The sequence below is a fragment of the Capricornis sumatraensis genome, chromosome 7 (assembly GCF_032405125.1).
Source record: "Capricornis sumatraensis isolate serow.1 chromosome 7, serow.2, whole genome shotgun sequence".
Lineage (NCBI taxonomy): Eukaryota > Metazoa > Chordata > Mammalia > Artiodactyla > Bovidae > Capricornis > Capricornis sumatraensis.
The window spans coordinates 14876114-14893555 of NC_091075.1; the positions used below are offsets into that span (position 1 = coordinate 14876114).

The 17442-nt window shown below is 36.7% G+C and overlaps 1 protein-coding gene and 1 long non-coding RNA gene across 20 annotated transcripts in view; one reads left to right on the top strand and one right to left on the bottom strand.

Moving 5' to 3' along the window:
* The window catches only part of CAMK2D (calcium/calmodulin dependent protein kinase II delta), a 310011-nt gene extending 296468 nt beyond the window's left edge, over window positions 1-13543 (top strand). For 11 of the 19 annotated variants that reach the window (XM_068975392.1, XM_068975398.1, XM_068975389.1 and 8 more), the window contains 4 exons: window positions 5895-5970; window positions 9548-9642; window positions 11518-11746; window positions 13449-13543. In XM_068975392.1, coding sequence (XP_068831493.1) covers window positions 5895-5970; window positions 9548-9642; window positions 11518-11746; window positions 13449-13515 — 467 coding nt within the window. In that variant the 3' untranslated portion in view covers window positions 13516-13543. Of the gene's footprint in view, window positions 1-5894; window positions 5971-9547; window positions 9643-11517; window positions 11751-13448 lie in introns of those variants that run through there. The other 8 variants (XM_068975399.1, XM_068975403.1, XM_068975405.1 and 5 more) reach the window with 1 other exon arrangement.
* Window positions 13067-15187, bottom strand: LOC138082128 (uncharacterized). The gene is made up of 3 exons (XR_011145082.1): window positions 15130-15187; window positions 14123-14223; window positions 13067-13130 (listed from the first exon to the last, which is right to left on the bottom strand). It is a non-coding gene; the product is annotated as an uncharacterized lncRNA (long non-coding RNA).
* Between the last annotated feature and the right edge of the window lie 2255 nt (window positions 15188-17442).

Genomic DNA, 17442 nt, shown 5'->3' on the forward strand with positions numbered 1-17442 from the left:
TTTTGACTGTCACCTTATTTAGTTCTGCAGTGGAAGAAAGAAATACCTCTAGAGAATGCTTAATATTTCTCTTGTTATGCAAGTATATAAGCCTGATACTTAAAGAGTACAATTTTACTCTTCAATCTAAGCAGTTGACATAAATCTTTGAACCAGTCAACTCTTAACTGGAAGTGGTGTGACACCAATCTTATTAATAAAACATATTAATATTTAAACTACCCAATGGTATTCATAATGTTGTCCTATTTCTAGCTTCTGGCAGAACTGTTACCCAGTTACTTAAGTGTGGATGCACTGAGTTTTTTCATATCAGCAGACTTTCTATTTGGTCTCATACAGCTTCTTTAGACTCTGAAACGTGTATGTAAGCCATTTTTAATGAAAATCCTCATAAATACTTTACAAATACTTCAATCCTTATTAAAAAGTAGTAAATAGTAATTTTTTTTCATCTTCAGATTCAGACTCATCTTAGGAATGACACAGCCATATTTTGTAACCCAAAGATATTGTCACAAACCTTTTTAAAAAAATCTAAACACACTTTCACTTACACCAAATGATTTCAGTGCCATACATTTCTGTTTTTAAATATTTGCTAATCATTTATTATCAGGCCATAGCAATGTAACAGGACTAATAGTACTGCTTCCCCAGTTAACAATTTATACTTTAAACTAAGAGTAGTTTTTTATAGAGCAAAGTACATAGATGATTTGAATAATTTATTTTATCTTTTAAATCTTGAGGATCTCCAGCAATTAAAAGGCTGAAATATTGATGTTATTGAACAGGTGATTTTTGGGTAAGTGAGCTACTTGAAAGCAATCTTGAATAGAAATTTGGTAATTTCCAGCTGTTATATTTGAATAAAATATTATAAATTATTAAACCAATCAACTCCAGAATCCTTGATTTTGATTTTAAAAGCCAAAATAATGGAAATTACTCTCCCAACTGTTAATAATCTGTGAAACTAGTGAAATAAAAACAGTGACTAAGAAACAAGCTGTTAATTCCACAGGAAACTCCAAACATAGCTAAGTTGACAGGTACCTTTTTTGATAAAACTACCAAGAGCATGAGAATGAAACTAATTTGTATATTTGCCTAAGATAATAACTATTCCAAATCATTATTTTTGTTAATGGCAGCATGGAAAAAGACAAACCATGGGAGATCCAATCTTTTTGAATTGGTGTAATAATTAACTACAACTCTGGCCCAGTAATTAAGTTGTCAGTCACCTTGCCAGAGAAAGTGCAAAGGCATTTAGGTGGTTCATTTAAGTTTATGACTTCAACATATTGAATTAGGCACTGTGGGCTGCAAAGGAACATAGATTAGTGAATTAAACAGCAGACAGCACCTCAGCCAAATAAAGTTCCAGTCCTGGCACAGCTTTTGAACTGACGGGATGACTTCAACAAGTCACTCAATCCCTGTGTCCTTCAAGTCTCTGGCAGGCAAGTACCCAGTAACTCTGTGAATGTAGACATAGTAGTTAAACAGAACAAATATTTGTTCAATTTATTATAGTTGATTTACAGTGTTGTGTTAATTTCTGTTGTACACCAAAGTGATTCAGTTATAATGTGTATACATTCTTTTTCCTGTTCCTTTCCATATAGTTTATCAGAGGATGTTGAATATAAGTTCCCTGTGTTATACAGTAGGACCTTGTTGTTTATCCATTCTATATATAATAGCTTGCATCTGTTAATCCCAAATTCCTAATCCATCCCTCCTGCACCCCTTGGCAACCACAGGTCTTTTCCCTATGTCTGTGGGTCTGTTTCTGTGTCATAGGTAAGTTCATTTGTGTCGTATTTTAGATTTCACATATAAATGATATCATATGGCTTTTGTCTTTCTGACTTCACTTTGTGCGATAATCTCCAGGTCCATCCATGTTGCTGCAAATGGCATGATTGTGTCCTTTTTGTGGCTGAGTAGTATTCCATTGTATGCTTGTATACATTGTGTGTGTATATCTATACATACACATATATGCACATGGGCTTCCCTGGTTTAGATTTGACAAGGTTTAATAGTCCCTCTTCAGTCGTTTATTCTGGATAAGAAATGATGGTTGGAAGAGCAAATAGGTTTGTGGTGACAGAAATTCATATGCTCAGTTTAGGGTATATTGGGTTCAAGATGCATTTGAGATATCCAAATGGAGATTCCAAAATAGGCGCTGACATACAGACCTAGAGGAACAGTCTAGAAGTAACGACCTGGGAGTCATGGGATACTCAGTGATTTAAAGTACTGGTATAGACAGAACTGTAGGGATAACAGTGTACAGTAAGAGGGCCTCAGACTGTGCCTTTTACAAGGAATTGAAACATTTAAAGTCCATGTGGCAAATATGAGTGAGATGCTGGGATCAGATGATTGATAAGAAAAGATGGGAAAAGTGAAAAAAGAGTATTTCAAGATGGTATATCGGAGTAATCAGCAAACTCTGTGGCTTTGGGCAGTACCTGTACTCTCAAATTCTTTGTTAACAAGAAGGGTAACATCTGTCTGCGTATCTCAGGGAACTGCCATGCTCAGATCTCATACTGCTTGAGAAATGTTGAAATCTATCAGTTATTTTATCATATAATCACTCTCAGTTCCCAGGGATGTTTGTTTTGTTTTCTTTTTTTAATACTTGGACCATTCACACTCCTATCTTACTCTTCCAGGCTTCTTTAGAACAATAAAGAGCCAAAAAATATGAATTGGAACATGACGCTATTTGCAGTTCTTTCGCAGAATTGCATGGGATGTAATTGTACTCAGGATCTGGAATATTTCTCCCATTTGCTTTTCTCTCCTGCCTTTCCCCTAGGAAGCTGGAAGTCTTCTTTAGGACCTGTGGGTGTAGGCTTGAGCACCTCAATTCTATCAATAAAACTATTGGGTAATCAGTTCTCTGTGATTAAATGCTTAGCCACAAGGTAGAAGCCTCAGGTATTCAGGGAACACCTTACTGGTACATTCTTCCCTCCCCTTTAGAGTAGTTAGTGCCACATCCCGGATCTCCCCACTTGGACTTCCGTAGTGGCCATCGCTTACTCTCAGGGAGTGGGAGGGCTAGAGGAGAATGGCCCTTCCCAGAGAACGGAGGCACTGAGGCACTTCACCCAGCGAGCATCCCTCAGCCTCACTGTGGAGGAGAGGACACCTGGCTAGTACCAAACCCTCCAGCTTCCTCTAAGTCACTGTGGCAACCATTCCAACCACAACAGACTGCTATATACAAACGATTCATCCCCAGCCTCCTGCTTGCCTTTCAAGAGTCAGCTGTCATGTGCTGCCCTGACTCACTCGCCTTTGCTCCAGGGAAGTAAGCACTCTAGAGATTCCTGAGTTCCAGGCCCCTCCCAAGCCAACAGCCTCACGTCGTTTTTATGGTAATACAGCACAGAGTCATCCTGGCCGCCTCCCATCTGCCGTCCTGCCAGCCCCAGCACCACTGTTTCTGAACATAAGAACTAAGAAGGCAATTTGTGCACTGTAATTATGCAGGATGAAGATTAAGCCAGTTGTAGGGATGCCAGCTGTTGAAGAACTAGTGAGTATTTGCACAGGAGTTCAGAGTGAGTCAAGGCCATGTATACCCCATGTTTCTAATACCATACTATGCTTGTGAAGGAATCCAGAGACTTTCAGAGAGTGACTCTGAACTTCTCACACTTTGTAAACTAACTTGGCCTAATGAAGCTCTTCAAAGGGCAGTAATCTTACGTCCGTTTTTTCCTTTTCTTTTTGTTCTAAAAAATTGACATTGTTTTCTAAACTATAGTTTTTACCGATTAGCCACTCAGTGTCTTAGGGAATCTATTAGTTTTAAATGAGGATTTAATACAAGGAGCAAGTTTTCATAGTCACATTTTCCTAATTTCATTTTCTGAGCTCCCCCACACCAGTGTCCTGTATATTCTGGAATCGGGTCAGCTGTCATGCCTTTTTGCCAGATGTTCACACTGTTGAGGCCAGAGACAGATGAATCACTTATTGCCTAAATAAATTTAAGCTAAAATGTGCCTCTGGCACCATCTGTGTTATAGAACTATTCCCTGACACTATCTCTGTCAGTATGTTTTCATATTTGGTATATTATAGCTATTCATTCATCAAAAGAGCACGGGCAAGAAATGTTTTAAGTGTGTATAGGAACTAAGAAACTCTGTTATTTTTTTTCAATATAAATGAACTAACTGAGTATGGAATCTACCCTGTATGGTGATTATTTTTTATACTATCAACCTTGACATTGTTAGTAACCATTTTATCAACAAACCATATTTTATAAGGTAGTCTCATATAGTCTCAATGAAGTCAAGCTAGGTTTTACAGAACGTTTATTTTAAATAAGGGATATTTAAACCTAGATAACCTGGAGTTTTGAAAGTGAGTATAAACATTTAAGTTTGTGGTTAAGAATGTACTTTAAAAAGATCAGATTCATTAAAAATGCAAACTGGTTGCCTTTAATCAATAAGAACTAAAACCAGACTTCAGTTTTTTCTATGATGAACAGTAGCCTTATTACCTCACTATAATTTGATTTCAGCCTTGTGATAACTTGAAAAGAGGGACCAGGTGTATTGTGCCTAACTTCGGGCATACAAAATTGTTAATTAATGAATGAGTATTTGTCAAGCCAAAAAAAAAAAAGAGTGGAAATAACTTTTTGTGATTACCCTGTTTATTTCCAGTGATTTAAGGAAGTACCACAATGTTCTTAAAATTCAATGAAATTTAATTTTTAAAATATTTCATGCTTTTATTTCGTTAGTAAAAGAATAATGTTCTGAAATCAGGAGAAGGTTTTCACCATCAGTTGACCAAATTCACAAACTTATTGAGCATCTCTTTTATTAAAGACATTGGATAAAGCTTTTTAGAGGATACAAAGAAATAACATGTTCTTTGCCCACAGGGAGCTTTTAATCTAACTAGGAAGACATTAGAGAGTCAACCAAGTTTAGTAACAATTTACAACAATAATTTAACTAAAGAAATTGTCATGGTATATAGTATATCCTTAATTGCCAAATAATACAAAGTAGGCTTTCCAAAAAGGAAAAGAACACTTGAGGCAGATGAAATGGGTGGAATTTGAGCCAAGTCAACTATTTTAACAATTTTACCAGTTGTGGGCTAGGAATAGAAGCAAATCATGTTTGATGTCAGTGTTGACAGCTATACAGGAAGGCTTCTGGCTCCATCCATAGCATTAATTCATACATTGTTTTTCCAATTTACAGTTTACGGAAGGCCATTTATCTACATATGATGGCAATTACAGTGTTAGCATCCCCTTTCATAGAGTTAGATGAGCTAAACAGTAAAATAATAACTTTATATAAGTTAAATGTCTCAATGCATTTCAGCAGTACTATGAAGAAAGACATATTAGTAATGTAATACTTTAAGACTGTCTTTTTAAATAACACAGTTGTTAATGGCAAGAGAAAAATGTTCATAAACTCAATCATGTTGAGATAAAGATAATAAAAACTAATTTGTAAAAAAAATACAGCCTTGACCTTCCAGGTGAATGTCATTTTTTTACAAAGGGGATATAGTGGTGTTTGCCCAACGTGAACCTGCTTCCTCAGGGGTCCTGTTAAAGTTAGGCTGTGCGTCTGCAGGTCTGAAGCAGGGCCTGAGAACAGTTTCCTGCTGTTTCTGCCAGGCTCTCAGAACAAGGACCTAACATTGATCTGGGAGCTCTGGGCAGCAAGACTGTAGAGGGGAAAACACCACGATTTTGAGAGGGCTGTCTTAAATGGGTAGTACCCTGTTTGAGGAAAATAGCAGTATCATTAGAATAATCTTATATGGCTTCTACCCTTTATTCTCACCCAACTCTTTCTCTTTGCCTTTAGCACGAAAGCAAGAGATTATCAAAGTCACTGAACAACTGATCGAAGCTATCAACAATGGGGACTTTGAAGCTTACACGTGAGTAGAGGCACATTTGTTTTGCTTTCATGCATATGACTTAAGTGTTCTCTATATGAATGCATTCTTCAGTGTACCTGAACTCATGTATATTCAACCCAGGTTTGATACAGTAGCTTCATTTCAAGGTACAAATGACTTAAGTGCCCTAGGAGAGAAACAAGTGTATTTTAAATTGCAGAGAGAGAAGATTAGACTTCTGACAGGAAAACTGGGGATTTCTTTGTCAGAGCTCATCTCCATGTGAGAGAAGGCTTTCCAAGCAGAGCAGTCCATGAGGTTAAAAACACAAGAAACAGGAAAGCACAGAAAAAGTGCATCCGGGTTGAGGTGTGTTTTTCCTCACCTTTTGCAGAAGTGATGGGACAGAGAGAGATCAGGAGGCAACATCCAATACAGCTGAACTTTATCTTCATCTCTTTTAGGAGTTTGTCTCTTAAATAAAATGTTCTTTGAAGAAAGGGTTTTAATGTTAAATTTAAAGTATACTATAGGTATTAGAGGAAGTCACTTTGAGCAAATAAAAATAAAACTTTCAAATAAATAGGGCATGGAGGATTATCGTGCAAAGAATGTGGGTCTATAAGTTAGCTATTTGAGGGGAGATAAAAATCAGTTCTCAACTTTCCCTTTATACCATACTATAGGTCCTCTTGAATGAAAGGGTTAAATGTTAAAAAAAATGAGATTGCTCTCTGGTTGGAAAGGTATAAGTTTAAAAGCAGGGGACTCATAGAAATGAGAAAGTAAAATGATTGGGCTACCTAGAGAAGAGAACTTACCTATTTTAATTTTTTAAAGCCAAAATAAAACTAACAAAATATTTGTAAAATGTACCTAAAATTAATATATATTGAAACGATAACATTGGAAAATGGAGAAATAGGTAAAAGACCTGAGCTGACCATTAGCAAAAGAGGAAATATAAATGACAAACTAAATGAGACCATATTGATGCCCACTAATCAAGTGCAAAACTAAATGTAGGAGGTTCTCTGCCCGTCAGATGAGCAGGGACAAAACCCTCGCTGATCACAGAGGCCAGGACACCAGGGGCTTTCCCCACTGCCTGACAGGTATAATGGGGACACTTCCATGGTGGTGGCAGCGGCTGGGGCTTGGGTCACAATTAGTTATTATATACCAGAAATTTTATAAAGGTCCAGGTTACTACTTTAACCCTGTATTTCTAGTTATAAAAATTTAACAGGGGCATGGATTTTGAATTTTAAACAGGGACAAAAATTGTGAACAAAAGATACTGCCTCTGGGAGATGAAATTGTACGGTGTTTTTTTTTTTTTTGCTTCTTTCCAAGTTTTATATAATAAGATATTTTTTATCAGCTACAAATAAATAACCAAATATAAAGTATGGAAGACAGTAACTGAATATAAGAACTAAATTAATCCCAGGACTCCCTCTTATAAATGTGAAAACAGGAGCATATACATATATATTTGTGTGTGTATCAGTTCTTTAATATGACCTAGTAAGAGTACATTTAGAATGAAATAAATAGTAAGAAATGGAGTTTTTAAAATATTGTTTGTTGTTAGAAAATTAAACCATTGAATAGTTGTTAAAAGAGTTGTTTAGAATCCTGCACCATAGGACTAGCTCTCTTTTATTCTTTTGGTTGATATAACTTTGTTTGTTAGACCCATATGATTCCTCAAACATAATACACTTAAAAAAAATATGGCAATAGCTTTCCCCTGTGGAATGGTGGAGTTTGTCGGCCAGGCCAAAATGGCGAAATATAGCACTTGCTATATTCTCAGACACTTTTAAATAGGGTGTTTTAAATAATTCAGTTCCTCAGCTCACTAATTCCTTTTCCTACCTTCTGGCTTGATTTTGTATACTCAGGTCCAGTAGTTAACCCAGAGCACCGTCCATCTGGGGACGGTAGGATGTATTGGTAACGCTGTCAGCCGGTCTTTGGAACACCTGTTTGGAGCATGCGCCCCCATGGGTCAAGGAGCAGTTTGTGACTCTTTTATTAATCCAAAGCCTGTGATAGAAGAGAGAGATACATACATTACTTACTTCCATAGAAACAGAGAGAAAGAACACATTAACAGGTTTTCAACTATGCTGACTCAGTGGTTGGGTAAAAAGATCCATCATAGTACAGTGATCCTCAGATGATTTTGGTGCTGATAGAAAGTAGTAAAAATTTTGATTCACTAATGTTGACAGCCAAAAGTCTATTTATAGAGAATATAATAGCCCCTGGCAGAAAACAAGTCCCGTTACCATGGGAACACTGTTCTTGCCATTTTGCTTCTTAGAGATTACAGATATTTAACTTTGAGTTTAATACCTGCCCACCAGGAAGTCTGAGGTGTTTAAAGTTCAAAATCTCTACCCACTCCCACCCTGTCCGCACCTGAGGCTTTCTTTACCACAATGAATAAACCACTTTGATATTTTAAAGAGTATTTTCTACTTTAAAAGTATTCTTTAAAAAAATCAGTTCCAAAATTCTATGAGCTGTACTTTTAAGAACCATAATGATCTTTTAAAAACTTGTATTCTTGTTAAAAACGTTTTAACTTTTCATCTCCCACATGGGGAATTTCTGTAGGGAATTAGATGAAGCCTCACTAAATTAACAATCCCAAATCCTTCAGTATGCATTCTTTTTATCTAAGTTTGTGAACTACTAAATTCTTCAAACCCAGATTTTAGGTGCCTTCTCTGAGACGCCTACCCTCCACGTACTTGGAAAACTCTTACTCTAGAAAGTACAACTCAAATGTTCTCTCTTACATCTTTCCTTTCTCACATATAATCTGGGTTTTGGGCACTTTGTGTTTATTTCCATTCCAGTATTAATTGTTGTGTTTGTTTCAAAGAATATTTGCTACATAGTAGGTATTTAACAAATTCTTTGTTGAATTTTTTCAAGAAAGCCCATTGGCTTTCCCTGAATATACCATTAAAATGTTATCTTTTTTCTTGAATCATAATTCTAGGATTAAAAAGTAAACTAATGTGCACCTGAATCTCTCAATTATAAAAGTTAATTAAGCTTATATTTAAAGTTTAAGTAAGTCTTGAGGACATTGCCAGAAAATGTAAGACGTGACACCTAACCTTCACATCAGTCTAAATGACTGACATGAATGTAGATAGCATCAGATTATTCCAAAAATATTTCATTTCCAAGGCAAAGTTTATTTTATACGACTTAGAGATTGACTCAGACTTGGAGAGCATTTCAAAAATAAACTTATAACAACTAGAAAACTAGGGAATTATAAAAACTGGGGAAGGCCTAGAGAACTCCCCTTGCAAATTAAAAATTAGAAATGTTTCAAAGGAAACTCCTAAAGCATTGTACATCATCAGCTGCTGGAACTGGTTGTATTATCTTGCCCTTATCTGAAGTCACTGCAAAATTCTTTTTTAGGGTTTTCTCTTCAACCCACCTTGGGAAGGCCTGTGATAGAAATTTATGTTTGTAGTGTTTTTTAAGACTCCTTCCTTCAGTGACTGTTTGATAAATTAGAAACGGATATGTATGAAACAACAAAATACATTAACTCAGTTTATTTTTTTTCCTACAGAAAAATCTGTGACCCAGGCCTTACTGCTTTTGAACCCGAAGCTTTGGGTAATTTAGTGGAAGGGATGGACTTTCATCGATTCTACTTTGAAAATGGTACATTTACTGTAATATCATGCCTTTTCCATGCTTCTCTGAATTTCTCCAGAATTTCTAGATTCTTTGGCTCTTTCCTGCAATGAGCATTCTTACTTTAGTCCAGCATCCTACATCATAATTTTGTAATTTGAAATCAAGAAACACAATAGCCGTAAGCTTTGGTATGTTTTCAAAAATACCTAATTTTATATAAAAAGTGATGGTGATTAAATACATCCCATAGAAGTCCCAGTAAATATGTAAGCTGTGAAGTAAGTTACCAAAAAGCATTTAATTATTTTAGGTTTTCAAAACATTGTCTATATGAAAAAATAAGAGAAACTACAGCATGCCAGAATGTTTGCCATAGTGATTTCAAGAATGATAATCAGTGCTCATTGCCAAGGTGAAAATGTGTATTAAGATGAGTAATGAGGTAAATATTTGTTCAGATTACAAGAATTTTAATGGTATCAGATAAAATAGCCACATTTCAGAGAAAGTGATAAAAGAAACTCCTGCAGAAATCCTCAAAGGTCACCAAAAAAAGTATAAAAGAGAAGTTCCTCTTATCCTGCTCCTAAAGACATTAGGTATAAGGTGTTTGCATGATGCAGGGAGTAAATTTACCTTTTGCAATGAAATTTTTATGAATTAAAGAGGAATCATAGTAATGATTCAGATAATCAGGTTTACGTCCAGTAATTATAAGCATTGACAAGAATATTTGCGTTGGCATGCATTTTTACATTCAATGATTTTTCTTATATGCACTAGATATTTGCAATGAAACAAAGATAATTATATGGTAAACTAGCCTTAACGAAACTTCAATAAATGTTTTCATGTTCTCTGTTTCGTGCTGTGATGGATAGCATGTCATAATGTTTCCTTCAGTAGGCTGTAGCTTGATACCACCTGATCTGTAGTAAAAGAATAATGAACCCATTAATATTGTAACCTACCGCAACATAACACTGCACTTCATTACTCTCCATAAATACATATTTTCATAATAATGGGATATTGTGTTTTATCAGACTGTAGCAGTAAGTAAGTAATTCAGATCATTCCTAAGAATGAAGGATATGTCTGGATAACACGTAAAACAGTTCTGCCTGTTTTAGTGATCAGAAAGAGTAGTATCAATCAATATCTGCACTAAATCTTCATCTCTCTTAGTCATTGAACAGTCAGAATAAACGGATGTTGTCAAAACAACAAAGGCTGGAGCCTAGTGAGGGCTGCTAAATCAAAGGAGAGAGCTAGAGGATCAGAATCAGGCTATATGGCCAACACCAAATTTTGGATTTTTACTGGCTAACCATAATTGGACTACTAGAATGGACTGTACTAAATAAAGGAGCCACTGGATGAGATGGGGAAACTGATTCACACCATGGCCAGCCTATTTAGAAGACAGCAGTCTCCATGCTTAATACATGATGTATTTCCCTTGCCCCATGTACTTTACCAACTGGCAAAAAAAAAAAAAGACGAACCAGCCCACAGGATATCCTGTCAACTGTCCCAGTGGTTCCTTTATTGGAAAAATAAACTGCTCTGTGCACCTGGGCCAGCCCTTCTCCACCTCTGTTCATTTTATGGCTTGTTCCTAACCACTTCCCATTATAAATAATTAATTATGTCTCTCCAGCTTTTTCACCCAAAGTTTGAGTGGTGTACAGTTTAACCACAAAGAAAATAATGACTGTATCTACTTCTGCTATTTTTCTTTATACTTTGCACAGTACAGACACTCAATTATTTGCATTAGTGAATAGTTGAATGAATGAATGATAGTCTATTTATTGGTCCCAAGGGAAGTCATTATTGGTTTCGGTTTACTTTGCATAGAAACTAAGTTCTCTCTTCCACGTTCTTCTCTTTCAGCTTTGTCCAAGAGCAATAAACCCATCCACACCATCATCCTGAACCCTCATGTACACCTGGTGGGCGATGACGCTGCCTGCATAGCATACATTAGGCTCACCCAGTACATGGACGGCAGTGGAATGCCAAAAACCATGCAGTCGGAAGAGACACGTGTGTGGCACCGCCGGGATGGAAAGTGGCAGAATGTTCATTTTCATCGCTCAGGGTCGCCAACAGTACCCATCAAGTAAATATTTCCAGGCTGTCAGCTTCTTTGTTAATACGCCCATGGTCAGCGTCTTTTACTCATTCCATTGTTAATAGCATGGCATCTGTTATTTAATGCTAGTGGTTAGTTTACACTGGTGAGAATCCATGTTTCATAAGAAGCAGTCTATAATTCTGTAGAAAGATCAGACTAGCTATTTGTTGGTTGAAACTTGTCCTAGAAAGTATACAGTCACTTTAGATAGGTAAACAATTTATACAGCTTCATTGTCACATATTGGCAGAGGAAGGAGACGTGGAAGGAAAAAGTTTCTAAAATGGCCCAAACAGTCAAACCTCTTTACTCAAAGGTTCCTCACACATAGTTTCAACCAGTCTTGGATCAAAAAATTTCAGTAGTAGAGGAAATTCCAGTATGTTTCAAAAAGCAGAACTTAAACTTACCTTGCAGGTAAATGATTTACATAACATTTACATTGTATTAACGATTACAAGTAATCTCTAGAGATTATTTAAAGTACATGAGAGGATGGGTGCAGGTTAGATGAAATTCTACACCATTTTATATAAGGGACTGTGCATCTGCAAAGTTTGGTATCCTTGGGGGCTCTGAAACCAATCCGCCACAGATACTGTGGGGTAACTGTATCATATAAGGAGCTTCATTTCATAGATTTTTCTACTGGTGCTCTATTAAAGATATTAGAAACTCATGAAACATAGCATTTAAAATGCAAGTGTTAATATTTCAGCATCTTTCTCACTATACCACTGTACCTCAGAGGTCACGGTTGCTCTTCCATTTATATCAGCTAGGTGCTTACCTTGTCCAGATAAAACGCAAGGTGAAAGACATTGCTGTATCACCAATACCAAGGGAAAAACTAAAACTTCATAATCAGCTTCAGAGTAGAAGGTAATGGATAACCCATGCAGCAAAGTGCTTATAACAAGTCGGAAGTATACTTTGTAGAGAAGACAGAAATTTGAGCAGTCTTAAGTGAGGAGTGGAATTTGGCAAAATAGAAAGAACAAAAGGAACACAGTCTAAGCTCAAGGAGCATCAAGAGGAAAAAGCCCAGCATCAGCCATCAGCTCCCTGCGGTGTAGGACTGTGGGTGCAGAAGGCTACCTGCAGGTGGCAAAAGGGGGATTATGGTTGTGTGGAATAAGTATAGTCAGATGAGGACAAGAAGGCGTGTTCAGACTCAGTAGTAGTTCAGCCAGCTGCTGACCTCGTTTCAGATTCTCTCACCTGTTCATATCTGGGGGCCTTGGGATGGGTAGTCAAAATGACACAAACAGCCATTCAACACACTCCAGAGAATCAGGATGTCTTAGTTTAATAATGTCCCACCACAGTGGTTTTCAAATGGCCTTCCGTGTAGCCTTATTATGCATCACTGTTGGATTTGTCAAAAGTGGGTCAAGAAGGAAAAAATAGGTTGAAATTCACTCAAAAAAAAAAAATATATATATATATAAGTAATTAAAAGACAGGAGAAATGTAACAATAATGAAGATGCCTATCTTTGTGCATTTCTGAGTTTTTTACCCCAAAGAAGTACAGTACCAATTGCCAGCTACTACAGAAGGGATTACATTCAGTCAGTACCAGAAGGTCAGGTTTTCCTACAATTCCCTGCAGTGTTTATGGATAGAGCCTACTTGAGAAAATTTCATTTTATGCCAGGTGGCTTAAGTGAGGCTTCTCTTAATAGGCCACCTTGTATTCCAAATGGGAAAGAAAACTTCTCAGGAAGCACCTCTTTGTGGCAAAACATCTAAGGCCTGAAAACCATTCACATATGGGTCTTGTAAGTAACATCTCGCTCCGTGATACTTTGTGATTGGAGCTAATGACTGAAAAGCTGCATGGCTGTTTTTCCTCTCTTTGAGGATATTTTCTTGCATTATAGTCAACGAAAACCATAAAAGGTCTTTGAGAATCCACAGCATTTCTGCATGAGCTCTTGAGTCTAACGTTTGGCAACATTGTGTAGCATAACCCTTATTTTCAAGGTATTAAGTGCTGAAAAGACCCTACCTTCAGCATATAGATCATGGCATTTCAAATATTGTGGAGTTCTCACATCAAAAGTCAATTCTATCTGGGTCAATTCAGACAACTCTCAATTATCCAGATCTAATTTATATCCGGCTCTAGGATCCTTTGATGTCTGTTTTTCAAGAGGTTACAGTTCCTGTTCTGCACTTAGCTAAGGTTAATAAGTACATTAATTTGCTGTGCCTGGCCAAGTTTAATGGTATTTCACCACAAGGAGGAAGTCAGGCTGAAATTTAGAACTCACAAAGTGAGTAATTCCAGAGGATAATTGAAAGTTGACTGTAGTTAAATTCATGCCTGTGTTGTTGTTTAAGGTTGGCTTTTTACCTTGGATTGGAAGGATTCAGATACGTGTGGCAGCATTGTGAATTTGTTCCCCATTCAAAGCACTGAACTTTGTCCAAGTTTGGAAGAAATAGTGCTCCCAGCTGTTGGTTTAAAGAAAGAAGACCTCTGATTAAATAAGAATAATCCCACATTCCCTGTTCTTGAGGCTGTAACAATTGACTTCTAGGGTTGACATCCAGTGGAGTCTAAGAAGAGTGACAAAAGCTAAAAGACGAAGTTAAACTTTTAGTCTCTTTCAACCAAATAATACGATTCATTTATTAATTTATCTGGTAAGCATGAATGCTTAAACTGTATATTTAATCATGTGATTGCAGCCTGAGTATTTTTAGCTTTGCTCTGTGTGAACAAATTGACAGATTAATGCAGGAAATCAATATTGTCTAACATCATTCATTTTCTCTCTTAACGGTCGCAAGCAAAGATCTCATACATAGTATTTTCAGTCTGTTACTTAGCTATAAAAATCATAACTGCGCCTCATCTTTTGCAAAGCAATCTGATAATGCTTCATAAAACAGTTTATGTCTCCCTCTCTCTTTGCAGCTAAACATCAACAGTGCCACTTCTGCAGTTCTCTGTTCTCAAGGCACCTGGATGGTAACCCTGAGCCGTCCTCCCCTCCTCTTCATGCATGTTTCCGAGTGCATGAAGTTGTGAAGGTCCTCTGTGTAATGCCTGTGTGATGCATCATCTTGTCATAGACTCCTTCCTATGCATTGTTTACACTTCAGCTATGGGGATGTTCCATGCAAACTTCAATCATTGTTGGCAAACAATAGGGGGAGGTGAGCAAAAAAAAAAAATTCCACAATATTCTCGAGTACAATCTAGTCATCCAATTTCTGTTTATGCCAAGACTTAACAGACTTCAGAATTACCATTCTCTGAATGAGAGTTTGTAAGAGAAAAGTAAATTTTTAAAAACTCTTTGCTGTTCATGTGTTTTAGCTTAACCAAAAAAAAGGCAAAAAACAAAAAATTACCTTCAGTTTCCTGGTGTGATCCTGGCTGCAATGGATGATTTCTCACTGAAAGCTGTGTTGCTGTTAAACAAAGTGAGTTGAATCATTTATGAATGTGGAAGTGAGAATTAGTGGGTTTGCTACGATCTAAAGTCATGTTTTTTTTGGTCAAACTACATAAACTGGAAAAACTCACATCACTGACAAGTTTGATCACTTTAGGGTATACGCACACTGTTCTGGTGAAATTTGCCGAATTGAATTTTCTTGTTCCTTTCTCAAACCTGTGCTTTTTAATTTTTTCTTCATTTTATCCTATTTCTTTATCACTTTCGTTTGCTTCCTTTTGTATCTTTTTTTTCATTCTTTACCTTTTTTTTCCTGTTTAGTAGTGTGAAAAAAGTGGAATTTGCATAATGAAGGTAAAATAAAAACTGAGGCCTCTTGGAGGTGGCTGGACTCATACTTTGAGCATCTTGAGGGCCCATAGAGACGAGGTCAAGAAGAGCTCAAAGGTTTGTAATTCTGCTCTAATTTGGACGTAGGGATCCTAACTAAGTTGCAGGTATTAGAACTGTTTAAACATATAGGAAAGCAAGTAGGATCCTCCTGTACCTGCAGCGTGTCTTACTGAGTGGAGCAGTTGCCAGGACAGCGCCCAGCCGGTCGTGGATCTGGATTTTGTGCAGAGGCACTTTCTTCTGCCTCACCCCTCCTGCGTGATCACTGCTAGGCTTCAGAAGTTCAGAGGATGGGGAACACTGCAGGCCTCTCTGAGTGTTTTGAACTCGATCTCTGCAACTCGTGGTTTTATAGCTATTCTCAAGTGTCTGAATAAAATTACGCTTCCTTTCTAGGAGTTAGGATTTTCCTGCTTAAAAAAAAAAAAAAAAAGGGAAATGTCCCTGTTTTCTTTGTGCTTCTCATTTTTCCCTTGTTTATTCAATTCCTGTGGGGCTTTTTCTCCTCCCTGAAATGCTTTATAGTGCATGGTATCTTCATCAACCTTATTTTAACAGCAGTAATTCACAATCCTCAGAAGCCTATTTTTAAAGCAGAAGCAAAAAAAATGAAAAAATTTTTAAAAAAATCAACCCTCCCACTTTTCTCTCATTTCACATTTCTGTGTTGATTACTAATCACCTTAGATATTGTTACTAGTGGATGTATGGTAGATGGATTGAAGCTTTTCTGATAATTATTACACAATTTAAAACAATATATATTTAAATATAAACAGTAAATGTATTGAGCCATGTTAACCTGCCAATGAGATCTGTGAAAAAGTAATGGCCTCATTTTTCCCTTTTTAATTTCTTTTACCTTTTTGTGAAATGGCTATACGTGGCATACATGTATTTTAGAAAAATATTAGATATAGAGTTTTGTTTTTTTTTACACTTTTAGCATGTGGTGTTGAAGTATTACTGTAGATCAAGTTTGTCTTCCACACTAAGATGTGAGGAAATTGTGATTTGTTCTTTCCACCACAACAGAATTACACATTTATTATCTTCTCTCATTTTGAAACACTGCAGTTTACCATGGGACACTGTATATATTTCTTGCCATAATGGTAAATGACTGATTGATTGATATATTTAAGAGTTAATAAATTTGTGATTTCTGCTGACAATGTGTCCACTTTTATTTCTTCAGGGTTACTCTATTTATGCATGTGTGAGGCTGGCTAGTGCCAACAGCCACACATCCTATATGGTCTTATTATTACAGAATTCACCTGTGACATTAAGATGAAGTTACTGAACTGAGCTTCCCTCTAAGAATGAACTTGGTGATGATGACAATTTACTGTGTTATTTGTGTGCACAAAATAATGGTCTCTCCTAGGAAAGTTTTTCTGAGAACAAACCACTTGACACAAGAGTCCTAAAAATTTCTGAACTTGCCCTCTTCCTAATGGTTGCTAGCTCACTTCCATTTTTAACTCAAATCTGACATCTGACGATGTAACTTTTCTGGATCATCACTGCCAATATTCAGGCAAGCACCTTATCTCCTGTTACTCCAGCTTAAATCTGAGTGTGCATAACTACTGAACTTTGTTCAGTTTATTAAACGCCCTACCACACAAGGTTTGTTTCTAACCTAGAATATGCTTCTCCTACTTTTTCAACATAATTCATACTCATTCTTTGAAATTCAGTTTAGAATAACATCCCCTCCAGCAAACCTCCCTAGACCATGCTGTAAGCTCGCTCTCTCTCAATACTTGCATAATAGTTGGTGTTCACCAATCCTGCCAAGCACCTTGGTTTTGGAAATACATCTTTATTTGTGTCTTCTCTATAGGCAAGAACTGTGTGTTTGTAT